Here is a 13,576-nt window from a genome sequence, read left to right on the forward strand (position 1 = left end):
ACACACACACACACACACACACACACACACAGCTCATCTAAATAATCTTTATAGGAGAATGTAATAAAGGTTATTATAAGAAGTATTTAAATTATAAAAATGCATACTCTGAAGGACTACCAATGATTATATTCTATTTGAGTCTTTATTCAGTATTAGCTTTACCAGAAATTTTCTGCAAGCACATTAACAATATGAAACTTTCCACTTGAGACTTAGACATGAATCCTTTTAGAAATGTGTTTGAGAAAAGGTCCTAGAAAAATAATAGCAAAAGAGAATAAAAGGGCCCTCTTTGAGGGTCAGCTATTTTCCATTGTACTTAATGATGAAACTAAGGGATGAAAAGGAAAAGATTAATTATGGCATCCCTTGCCACATGTGTTGTTGTTATACACTGTGTCTATATGGGGGTTGGGGGTAGTGCAGCTAGGTGGCACAATGAATAGAGTGCCAGGTCTGGAGTCAGGAGAACTTGAGTTCAAAACTGGCCTCATATACTTATCAGCTGTGTGACCCTGGGCAAGTCACTTAACCCTGTTTGCTTCTGCTTTCTCATCTATAAAATGAGCTGGAGAAGGAGATGGCACTCCAGTATGTCTTTGTCAAGAAAACCCCAAATTGGGTCATGAAGAATTCAGACACAACTGAATAACAACATACACTAGGGGGTTGGCAAACTACAGCCTGTGGGCCAAATCCAGCCCACTTGTTTTTGCATGGTCCACAAGCTAAGAATGATTAAAACCATTTGTTCTACAAGTCATAGTTTGCCAACTCTTGCTGTATGCCATTATAATACAATCTTCTGAAAATAGATTTTAAACCTCCAGGTCTCTAATCAACATCGTAAGCTAGGCTTGTACAAGACTAATGATTAGCAGTCACCTCTCCTCCCTTCCACGCCCCCAAAAAGACAACTTAAAAAACTCTTTGACCCTTTAATAACTACAAATTAAATTTCTATCTTCAGAGAAGGCCTGTCCTTTTTATGGGCCTTCTTATAATGCAAGGGCTCTTTGGATACTATTTATGACTGTACCTTTGAATATACTTTGACTAAGGTTAGAACCATGACTCCCCTGATCTGGTTGGGTACAGAGAGAGGAGGTATTTCTATGAACCCATAAATCATATTCATAACTTTATTTCTACTTTTTCTCCTATCTCTAATGTTACCTTTTAAAAAAAGTCTTAGATACTATTCAAGAAAGTGTTTGTGCTTCTGTTTCCTCCATGTCTAGGAATCTGTTTTTCAAGGTAGCTAGAATGTGAAGAGATACTAACTATTTTGAATCAGTGGTATTTGTAACTTCATTTGGAATATTGTATTGACTTTCTTGAAATTTCAGTTTCTTAGCATACCTCACTTAGCCAAATACCTTTGTAAAGTCATTCTTTATTTAGTAAATTGGCATGAATTTCAAGGCATATGTATGTTGAAGAATATTTTGAAAAGCCATTTGGAATGCTGCTGGAATTGAGAAAAGCTGCATGTCCAGATACTAATGAAAAGGATGAGTATTAGGAATCTTCCTGATGAAGTATGCAGCCTACTGAATGTCCAAGCACTAAAATGAAGAGTTGAATAAATAATATGCGAATGACCCATTACTTTGAGAGGGAGAGTGAGGAGTGGGGTACAGAGAAGACCCATAAAAAAGATCAGTGAACTAAAACTCAATAAGGAAAGTAACAGTGGGGCAGCTAAGTGGCGCAGTGGATAGAGCACCGGCCCTGGATTCAGGAGGACCTGAGTTCAAATCCGGCCTCAGACACATAACACTTACTAGCTGTGTGACCCTGGGCAAGTCACTTAACCCCATTGCCTAACCCCCTCACCTCCCCCCCCCCAAAAAAAGAAAGAGAGTAACAAAAATGAAAAAATTTTTACAAGTGGTTGAAAGAATACTTGGAAACTCTAATAGACACTGATTTGATGATAGAGTTATAAAAAGAAAAATGAGTTACCATTATGGTAGTTCATAACAGGTATCTGAAATTAGTTCATATAGTGAGTTTATGGGAATGACTGGCTGTATCTTAGCTAACATTTTACATACATTATATAGTTCATTGTTGCTTTTTAGTATACTTTTTCTCATTCTAATTTGAATTAACTATTTGAAAACCAGGAAAAATTGTTTTTGTAGCTATTAAAATGTATTAGAATTAATATGTCATAGTGAGTCATGGAATATGCATACTATTTGGAGGCAGCCAAGTGCTGAACCTGGAACCAGAAAGATCTGAGTTCACATCTGTCCTCAGACATTTACTAACTCTGTGAGCCTAGGCAAGTTATTTCTACCTGTCTCAGTTTCCTCATCTATAAAATGGAAGTAGCAATACCACCTACATCTCAGAGTTGGTATGAGGGTCAGATGAGACTTTGTAAAGCACTTTGCAAAAAGTGCTGTATAAAGGCTAGCTTTTATTATTTGGAAGATTACAATTAGAGTACTAGAGTTATAAAGGCTAAAGGAATTTGAAGAAAAAATGAACAGATTAAGAACATTTTCCCCTAGAGTTTCCTGTTTTTCTGAGTCTCTTATTTTCATAAACTGATGACAGTATAATCGTATATGTGTAAAAGGATGCTAAAGTTGTATGAATTTCCAATCATTTCCCAATCCCCCTGCCCAAAAACCCACTGTCTACTTCCAGTGGATATTCAGTGACTTCCACATTTCTAGAAATGTGTTCATCTTAACAGATGGAAAGTTTAAAAATAAAATAAGCAATAATTTGAGTTTGTGGAAAATAGATTGTACACCCAAATTAGAGGACAGTGCAATGAAAGTGTTTAAATTGAGGTGACATGGGATAATATCTAATAATATCCTAAATAAACATCTCTAAATCTTGGGCTTAACAATGGTTCATTGTCATTGCTCGGTACACAGAAGCAATAGAAAGAAATCAGACAATTATGCTAACATCAGAAATTAGAAACACTAATCATTGAACAGAAAGAATTAGAACTGATGGTTACTTTCTAGTAAATGTGGTCTATTCTCCATTTGTGTCATAGGATGAAATTCTAAATTCTCACTGAAAATATCAACACTATAGTAGAGGTTCATATCCTTTATAAAGAAATGTTTGAAGCGCACTTTGGTTAATGGAAAATTCTGTACTTTTCGTGAATTTGACATGTTAGCTTGTTTAAAATTATTCATCAAATTTCTGAGGGTAGTCTCCTTAAGTTGGTAAGCAATCATTATTTTACAACTGCCATGTGACTAAAAGCCTTTAGAACAAGCTTTTAAAAGCAACATGATGGCCATACATGTTAATGTTTAATATACTGTGGCATCTTAAAACACCTTTGTATTCCCTACTAGTACCTTGTATATAATATACATAGTAGTTGCTCAGGAAATGTTTTTGTAATAAATAGGCAGCATAGACTTGACAGTAACCTGAAAGGATTTGATCAGATTTGAAAAAGTAGCTTGTTGTTCAGAGAATGCAGTAGGTCACTTACTTCCAAAAATATTGATGGTATAGTTAATGTTTCTAGATATATAGGATAAGAACTGAGCTGGAAAAGCCTAAATTTATTCAAAGACTGTGCTAACACTGTTAATGTTGGGATAGAAAAGCTAAGGAATTAAAATTTTTAGCTTAAGGAACAGAGAGAACATTAAGGTTTGGTGCATGATGACTCTACATATTTGTAATGAGTTGTTTTTCTTGCCTTCTCAGTGGGTGGGGGACAGGGGAGAAGGAGGGAGAGAATTTGATTTGGAACTGAAAGTAAAATAAAATGTAATTTTAAAAAGTTTGATGCATGAGAAATAACAGGAATTGGTAGTGGCATGAGATGAAGTAAGAATATTACCTTATAAAGCTACTCAAAAACATTTTACATTACCTCACATTAGCAGGACATAAATTATATTTTAATACTGAGCTCACTGGAGTTCAGTGGTCTCCATAGAAATGCAAGTGGGAAGATTGTGTCTTTAAAAGGGGGAGGAGAATTGGGGTTATGTGCTATGTGTCATCAATATAGGTATTTTTTCGTTTGTGTTATTCAAGGAAGACCTATGATGTAAAAGAGATTGAAGACAGGATTAGGTTTGGAGTTAAAGGACCTAGGTTCCTGGTGTAGCTCTATGATCCTGAGCAAGTTATTTCATCTCTACATGCCTCAGTTTCTTTATCTATAAAATGACTGTATTGGACTAGATGTTCCCAAACATCCTTCCTGGCTCTAAAACCTAAGAACCTAGAAAAGCATGGTTAAAGGACATTGTTCCCTGTTACTTTTTTGATCCGTTTTTGGGAGGGGGAGCGAGAATCTAAAACATCCATACCAAAATAAAAATCTAAAAAAGATGTCGGAATTAAAAGCTGAATCAGAATTTATTGCATTATTTGTACACTAATTCTGGGCTTTAAAGCAATAATTAATATAAATTATAGCATGTGTGTGTATGTATGTATGTATGTATATCCTGAATAAAATCTTGAGCCTGAAGTTTCAAATGTGGGCATAGTTTCTAGCCAAAGGTCAACTTTAATTTTCTTTGTTTTCTTCTTTCAAAATAAGGATTTTTCCCTCACCAATTTACCTTCTAAGCATCACTTGGAATAGGACTAGCCCTTCCAAAGGGCTCTACCATCTGAAAGTATTTATTGGTTCTTTCTGTCTCATTAGTTAATGTAATTATTAATGGTCAAGTCTGAATGATGCCTGAACATCATCACTTCTGTTGTTCATACTGTCATTTCTTTGCTCATTCCCCCAGATTTTCCAAGTAAACTATCATGTCATCAGCAAATAGGGATCATTTTCTCTCCCCTTTGCCTGTCATCATACATTTAATTTCTCAGATAAAAGTTTAGTATCCAATTTGTATACTAACCAGTATAATAAGTTAGCATACTAACACATAAACTAACAAATATAGATAAGACCAACCAACAGCCATTCCCCAATAAATAATGGGGATATGAATAGTCATTTCTCAAAAGAATTGCAAACTATTAACAACTACATGAAAGAATGCTTCAAATCAGTAGTAAGAAAAATGCAAATCAAACCAACATTGAGTTTTCACCTCACACCCATTAACTTAGCAAAGATGACAAAAGATGAAAATAGTCAGTGTTAAAGGAATTGTGGGAAGATAGATATGCTACTGAATTGCTGGTGAAGCTATGAATTAGTATACAACTGTTTTGGAAAACCATTTAAAATCATGCATAAAAAGTAACTAAAATGTCCATATTACTTTTACCCAAAGATTTCCACTAACCAGGGTTATACCCCAAGGAATTCACTGATGAAAAGAATAGACTATGTCACATATGCCAGACTATTTATAGTTAGTTAACACTTTTTGAGTTAGCAAAGAACTGCAAACAAAATAGATGTCCATTGGTTAGGAAATAGCTAAACAAGTTGTGGTACATTACTGTAATGGGATATTACTGTGCTATAAGAAATAACATATATGAAGAATCATGGAAAGACTTAGAAGAATTGATAAAGAGTAAAATATGCAGAGCCATGAAAACCTATATAATGACTATAACAATGGAAATGGAGGGGTGAGGGAGGAATAATCAGCACAGAACAGGTGGAAGTGAATGTTACAAAATAACAAAGAAGCATGGCTTCAGAGAAGGGATATGAAACTTCCTTTGCAGAGATGAGAAGTCAGTGGGTATGGAATAGTGCATATATTTTTCATATTTTTTTATGTATTAGTGTACTGATGGTTTTTCTCTGGTTCCTTTATTTTTTTCTTTCTTTCTTACTGTACAATAATATCCTATTACATTCATATAATTTCTTTAGCCATTCATCGGCTGATATATACCTACTTTTTTTCTAGTTCTTTGCAGAAACAAAAAGTGCTGGTACAATATTTTTGTACGTATAAAGATCTTTCCCTTGTACTATTTGCCAAGTAATAGTATCATTGGGTCAGTTTGGTGTGTATAGCTTGGTATAGTTTTAAATTCTTTTCAAGAATATGCTTTATTTTACAGTAACATGTATCCTGTTTGTCCAGACTTGCTTTAATTGCTTAATGCTAACTATTTTTTAAATTAGAACTCTGAAAACCTTTTGAAATCCTTAGAACAATCTGTAAGAGTAACTGATAAGTACAGTCCTGACTGGAGTCAGGAAAAGTGTCATTTGACTTTTCTCATTACCCTGCTAAAATTGCTGTTTGTTCTCTTCCTAGTACTCTTGTCCATCTGTTCTCTGTTGTGTGATCCCAATCCAGATGATCCTTTAGTGCCTGAGATTGCACGGATCTACAAAACAGATAGAGAAAAGTAAGTATGGAAGTCAGATAAGGGAGATACAGCTTTAGACCTCAACTAAAGTTTAAAGATAGTCATTGTCTGATGCATCCTTAGTAAAAAGCCTTTGTATTTACTTAGAACTTCATACCTAAGTGGGGATTTAATATATAAATATTTTTCATCAAGAATTCATACGTTGTGAATGGACTACTCAAATTGATGTAAGTTCTAAAGCAACGAGAATAAAGAAACCATCACCATTGGCAGCATCTAGTGGGAAAAGTATATAAGTGCAACACAAAGATAGGATTTTTTTCCTTGTAAAATCTTCATTCTGGGTTTCAAAGACATTTTAGAACTTTCCAATGAGAATCCCAGAAGATTTAAGATCTGTTAGTATCAAAATGTGAAGTGCATTTTAACCTCCCCTACTGTAGATGTTCACTGAGAAAATGGGAAAAACTTAATGATGGACAAAAAGTTGGTGGTGTTTTAAACAGATACATGGAAGATCTCCTTTAAGGATTTAGAATTTGTTTGAGAGTAATGAGTTTGGCTTTTTTTTTTTTAAGGTCTGACAGTGGTCATCCTTGTATCTTGTAGTAAAATTGCTGAGTAGTGGCTAGGCTTGAAATAGTTTGATATGGATCATTCAGCTTTTTGACTGTATTTGGAATAAAATGGACCAAATTTTGCCTCTTTTCCTTTCTGTGGGGTTGTGGGTCAGCTAGCAGAAGAATTTTCAACTCCACTCCTGTCTAATGGAAGACTTACAGAATATTTGTTCTGTTTAAATCTTTTCATACTGGACAATTTGAATTAAATGTAACTTTTTCTAGAACAGTAAGTCACCTATATCATTATCCAGGTTGATTAAGTTCTGCCAAAAGCAGCTATTGCAGAAATTAAAAGCCTTTATGTACAGGGCTCCTGTGAAAATTATACAGTCTCAAGTATGCCAGAGGTAATGAATTTAAGATTTTTCTTGGCAGTAGAAGGCCAACCACAAATACAGAATAAGCTTAGCACTTGCTCAGAGACTGGTATATACCTCTATTTAAATGCTTTACTTTTTTTTTCTTTTTTTTTTTTTTCGGATCAAGTTATGAGTACTTTGTACTGTGGTCTTGTTTTGAAATATATAGCATTTCTCTGTTTTTTCGGGGGAGGGAGTGAAGAGAGTGAGGATTGTTTCCCTTTTTCAGCCTAATACCCATCTTCCCCTTGGGTTTTTTTTAAATAAATACAAATTAGATAACTGGGCTGGGAAGGTGTCTACTTCTACAGAAAGTTTTCAGTCTTTCCACTTAGTACCTAAAGTCTGCTAAGTAACTGAAGTTGACATGTATTATTAAGCCAACCCTCTCTTTGTATGTACAGGTACAACAGAATAGCTCGGGAATGGACTCAGAAGTATGCGATGTAATTAAAGAAATTATTGGATAACCTCTACAAATAAAGATAGGGGAACTCTGAAAGAGAAAGTCCTTTTGATTTCCATTTGACTGCTTTCTATGAGCCCACGCCTCATCTTCCCCTGTGCACATGTTTACCTGATACAGCAGTGCTGCGTGTTGTACATACTTGGAACAACAAAATAGAAATACTGTATTTCCCGTACCAACATTGACTCCTAGCAAAGAAGTGTGTGTGTGAAAAGCCAGTTCTTCAGTCATAACCTAGTTGTGAGACTAAAAGCTTTCCTTATTGACTTAATTGGATAAACAATGCAAGGGCGCAGGGGTGGGTGTTGTATGGCTTGGGGTGGGGGAGGACAGTTACACTGACCTGTGGGAGAATTTTTTAAAAAGTGGAATCCTTTTAAACTCATAACAGTTATGAAAAGCAAGGTGAAGAACGTCAAGCTGTTTCTGTATTCATTTTATTCTGAAGGACCTACATCTTAGGTAAATGTTTCGACCAACAAGATTAAACTGTACCCACATCCTGTATTTTAAGGTCTAAGTTTAACTGGTCAACATTTAAATGGATTGGAGCTATTAGTACATAAAGTGATGGGTGTTTTGTTTTTTTTTTTTTTTCAGCTCTTCTCCATCACCCCCTTTCCCCCCAATACTTTTTGGTTTGTATGTGGTTTCTCAGTTAATACATAGCTAATAGCTCTTAATTTTTCTTATGTTTTTTAACTGCTTAGGTCTATCTGGATGTAAGGGTAAAAATTCATTTGACAGAAATACTTGTGTATATTTAAAGACCCAATTGCTCCTCTGGAGCTTGTACGTTCAAGAATGATTAATCTGTGTAATAAACTGATTACTACAGTCATTACATATAATTTTGTGTGAACAGGCTTTTTTAATTTCAAGAACAGTTTGTCTAGCTGAGATTAGTGGTGGATTCTACACCCTCCCTCTTCCCCTACCCCCACCCCAACTTCTGCATTCAGACCAGTTACATTTCAAAATCATGAAAAAATCACAGTTTACATAGTGAAAGGCTGTGTATTAAATTTGACCAAATGAGATAGGAACATAAGTTTAAAAGCACCTCGATAAAATTTAAATGTTTAGTGTGCAAGGAACATGACTGTTAAACCAAATAAGAAGTTTACTTTATTAATGAAAATCTAAGCAACATGTCATGAAAACTTAGACATTCCCGTGTGTGGGATATAAGACACAAATGCATTTATATGGTTAGTAAGTTAACCTCTGTAACTGAATATCAAATGTTAAAAGAGTAAAATTTAACAAACCTGCAGAACGTCAGCACAATTTCATAATGAAGAAATCTACATTATTACTTTGCACTAACAATTGCAAGATGTTCATTCAGTTTAAAATTGTACTTGTATGTGACTTTTTGAAGTCTTCACTTGACTCTAGTAAAAGATGTAGTTGGAAACTTTACTTGTAAACCAGTGTCTTTGCCAGAAGCGTTCCATGAACTAGGTGAGTTACAAGTTTTTCTTCTCTGGATTTAATTGTAAACCAGGTCACCACAAAGCAACACCTTTAGATCTGAGGTTTTGTCCCATCCATTTTCCAAATGCGTCTCTACACTCTTGCACAAAAAACTGAGGAATAAATGTCCACTGCTTTTGGTTTAAATTTGTTCAACTTGTCTTATCTCTTAGTGTCTCACTGGTCATGCAACTTTGAACCTAGATGTGATACTTAACTCCACGGCTTGTTTTTCTTGCATTCTTTCTGATACTTTTGTCATTTAGTATTTTCCACATCCTGCTTTGTCTAAGAGGAGGTTTTTTCCTTCATAACCACTCTCCATGAAAGGAGAAAGGTTTTGGGAAAAAAAAAATGATACTGAGCTTTGAACTAGTTATGCTTGAGCACTATATCTAACTTGAATTACTCTAACCACAGTATTATGGACAAATAAAGATGAGGCCTTCCATTGCTGCCATAGATGTATAGTTGCTACTTTTCCCCTGAAATTAAACTTAATTTGAGCAGACGTTTATCCCTATTACTGAGTGACTTATCTTGTCTACCAAAAATAGTTTCATGTAATTTTTAGATCCCCTCACTAGGTAGAGTCTCATAATTATTTTGAAGCACTAGATAAAGTCTGATACTAGCATGTCTTAGAAGCCCTTAACGAAAGGGTACAATAAACTTTGGATAATCTCAAACATTTGTGTTTGAGGTAGAATGCATTTTTACCTTTTTTTTTTCTATTTGGGGAAGGCATGTGCTTGATCACTGAAGAGCTGAAAGATGGCTCTCCCATTTTACAAAGCAATTAAGCAAAAGAGATGATGTCACACAGAACTCAAAAGCAAAAATTCCCTATAGATGATTGAGCTGTTTACATGCAAACATACCAGGAGTATCACTGTAGTTATTTGAAAGAGACCTGCAGAAAAGCCAAAATGTGATTATATGACCTTTCCTCTTATGGTGGTTTGGGTATATACAAGTGTTAAATTGTAGCCAATACAGTTCCATGTGTGAAATTACTCCTTATTTGCTAATGAGATTTTATAACATTACACTTTGTATAGGACTACAACAACAAAGTGACATTAACTTGCCAATTTCTACACTTTTGGTGGTTTCCTGAAGACAAAAGGAAGTACCTTAAGAGATTTTAAAGGAAGGAAAGGAATAGGATGAATTAGAATCCCTAACGTAAAACTACATGAAGAGAGCTTCAACTGATCCTATTTTTCAGGCACCTCATCCCCACTCCACTTTACTCTGACATTTGACTTGTTATTAAGGGAAAGTCTGTTTCCTAAATCAAAGACGACATACAAATAAATGTATTTTTGCTGTCCAAAGTTATAAAAATAACTTTTTTTCCCCCTTAGCATTTTAATAACTGGGTAGTTGAGGACCATTCTAACTGCTGCTTATTAAGACTGGAGTATCTTAAATATTACTTAATTGCCATGCAGATTATTCATCTATAACTATATTTGGTGTGTTGAAAACTTTGGCTTGAATTAAGGTAATGATACCCTTGGTAAATACTAACCTGCTGCATCTTCCATATAAAAAAGGTACTTGAGATTTGGGAAGTCTACTCCATTGCTTTCTTCCCATTATTCAGATAAACTATAAGCATTTTTTAAATTCTAGGCATCTATTTTATCCCATTTTTATTTGTGATTTGCCCTTTTGACCAAAAAAAAACAACCAACCAACCAACCAGCAACAATGCGTTCTGACATTAAGGGAAAGATGGCCATTACATAGGATAATGCCTGCGAGAGAGAAGGAATACCTGAAAAGTCCTATAATTGAATGATTAGAATTTGTACTACTGACTTGACAAGTCATTTGGGCTGATTTCCAAGTGAGGAAACTGGCTTCTTTAAACAAATGTAGGTGGTTTATCCTGGGTAGTAAACTACCTTGTAGTGGACACCAACTTAAATGGGTATGATCCATGATACAAATGAGGTTTGTCTGGTTGTAAAGTTAGGTCTCCTTTTATTTAAAGGTTTAAATATTATAATAGTCATTGAGTTTAGTGTAACCACATGCATATTACTGCTGGAATATGACCAGAGGCATAAAAGCTAGAGCCAAGATCATTCAAGGAAGGGATGTTCCCTCATGGATTTGCCCTTCACCAAATTTGAAAAACTTTAGTCTTCGTTTTTACCATCAACATATTGCTACATCGTCACCACTCTGGTAGTTTAGGCAGTGATCTGAACCCAAAAGAATGAATGTAGTTGCATGAACTCGTATTTGGTGAAATGTTGTGACCAAAATCTGTAACAGATTTTCACAGTAGCTTTGGACTGGTAGAAGCCAGCAAAAAAACATTGTTAAGTTATAGCGATTATTTTCATCTTAATACCTTGCAATTTTGTGGTACTTCAGAGTGCGTTCTACTATAAATATCTTGTCTCATTCTAATAACCCCCAGGTGTTAAGGCCAAGTTAGAGCATTTTAGCTACAGTCCAGTTTTAAAGATGAGTTAAAAGACTTGCCTAGGAGCCTGTATTTTGGAACCAAGCATCTGACTCTTTACACTTCATGTTGACGTTTTTCATGATCTGCATGATTTTTTATCAAGGTCTTTGCTTAGTTTAAGTGTGTTCAATTCTTCAACAGGCTAAAACCTAAACAACTCGGCTCCTCTGAAGTCTCTCAGTCCTCCAGATAGGATCTTAATGGGCCTAGCGTGGGCTTTGGACGTCCATGAAATGGAAGGACTTGGTTTAATTTCTGAAGGAAGGGTACGAAGCATCCTTCCTAAGCCTGACCCATCTACGTGTTTTCATGCAGCAATGTAGGTAGTGCTTTGGCATCCTTGAAAAAGGAACCAAAAAGAACTGTTTGTCTTTGAAAGAGAACCCTGTGAGAACTTGGTGCCAAAGTTATTCTTTAAAGTAGCAAGGAACAGGTTTCTGACTGATAGCCTATGCCCAGTAATCTCTAGATACAGAGGTTAACAGAACTCTTTTTGGTTAATGTATTTAGCACCTGTTCAAACTTATTAGTGATGACATACCCAACCTACCTTTAAGGAAAAGGTGAGCAATCTGTTTGGGCTCCAGACTGAAAGAACTTTAATCCATGGACCAACCCTGAAGGCTCTGGGTGGGTTTTCAACCCCCTGAAGATCTTAAGGCCTTTCAGATTTGAACTTTTCACTCTATAAAGTGCTAATTTAAAAATTTCAGGTGGAATTTTTAAAATACTTTGCATGTATTGTTTCAGGGCCTAGGCCTCCAGAGAAAGTGATTGGGAAAAGTCAGCTAGGCTTCAAGCACTTGTGTGCCTGCCAAGAGAGTCTTCTCCAGAGTTAAGATTTGAAGCACACCAGTTTGACTTATTTGGACTAGATTTAGTCCAATTCTGCTGGCTTGTTGTGGGATTATAGAGAAGGACACATGAATTTGTAATCTAGAGAGAAGATGAGGCAAGTTCACATTCTGTATGATACTGTAAGTATAGGCATTCTTGAAATTTACAGTTTAGTAACTTAAGAAAACCGGTTTGTCTGATTTGTAGTGTTGCTTCTCAGCATAGCTGCCAGTGTCCAGGACTAAGGCTGTTATTGGGCAGGGGAGGGAAGAGCTAAGGTGTTTTGTTTTTGTAAGGGCAGTGTCCCAGGTTTGAGCTGTGGCTATAGTAAGTGAAGGTGGTTAAGGGTGGTCCTTGATTGGGGAAGAAGGTTATCTGGGAGTGTTATAGATTGGTAGGGAGTCTCAGTCTTGACAAAGAAACTATATCTAGGTTCTAGGTTTTCTTCAAGTTCTGGCTATATTCAAAGGTGACAAGTGAGATTGTTAGTAGGAGAGATCTCCATACAACAGTAGAAGGATGTGTGCTGCCCTCAGGTGGCTGCTCTAGAAGGTAAAAAAAAAAATCACCTTCATGAATAGGTGCTCAGACCAAAATGGAGGTGCCCCCTAAATAGTGGTCTTCTGCCGTACTGTCATTAGAAGCAGCCTTTATAATGGTACCTCTGCTTGCTTCAGTGATGTGAGGCTATCTGGAAAGGGCAGGTTAGCCAGAATGATGGGTGGGAAAAAGATATTTACCCCATTGGTAGTTTTGTCCGCATGTGTCTCTCCTTATAGAGTTTAGAAGATTGGTTTGTGCTAAAAAAATGCCTCCTAAGTAAGCTTGAGGTTTTGTTTTGTGTGTGAGAAAGTATTATCATTAAGGGACTCCCAGAGAGAGAGAGGGGCTCTGTACCGATGACACCCTCAAATAAATGTGCCTTTCCTGGGTCCCTGACATGGCATTACAGAAGAGAAGCAACCCAAGGCCTTCCAGCTTGGGCTGACATCTTGTGTATGGATACAGAAACACCATTTAGATTGGGTATCAGTGGAATTCCCCACTTGATAAC

At 35.9% G+C, this 13,576-nt stretch overlaps 1 protein-coding gene across 1 annotated transcript in view; it reads left to right on the plus strand.

The window, feature by feature from the left end:
• UBE2D2 (ubiquitin conjugating enzyme E2 D2) overlaps positions 1 to 9,344 on the plus strand; it is a 42,750-nt gene extending 33,406 nt beyond the window's left edge. The window contains exons 6-7 of the mRNA XM_027856546.1: positions 6,210 to 6,303; positions 7,654 to 9,344. Coding sequence (XP_027712347.1) covers positions 6,210 to 6,303; positions 7,654 to 7,699 — 140 coding nt within the window. The 3' untranslated portion in view covers positions 7,700 to 9,344. The remainder of the gene's footprint in view (positions 1 to 6,209; positions 6,304 to 7,653) is intronic.
• Positions 9,345 to 13,576: the final 4,232 nt, after the last annotated feature.

The sequence above is a fragment of the Vombatus ursinus genome, unplaced genomic scaffold, assembly GCF_900497805.2.
Source record: "Vombatus ursinus unplaced genomic scaffold, bare-nosed wombat genome assembly UNPS02011572.1, whole genome shotgun sequence".
Taxonomy (NCBI): Eukaryota; Metazoa; Chordata; class Mammalia; order Diprotodontia; family Vombatidae; genus Vombatus; species Vombatus ursinus.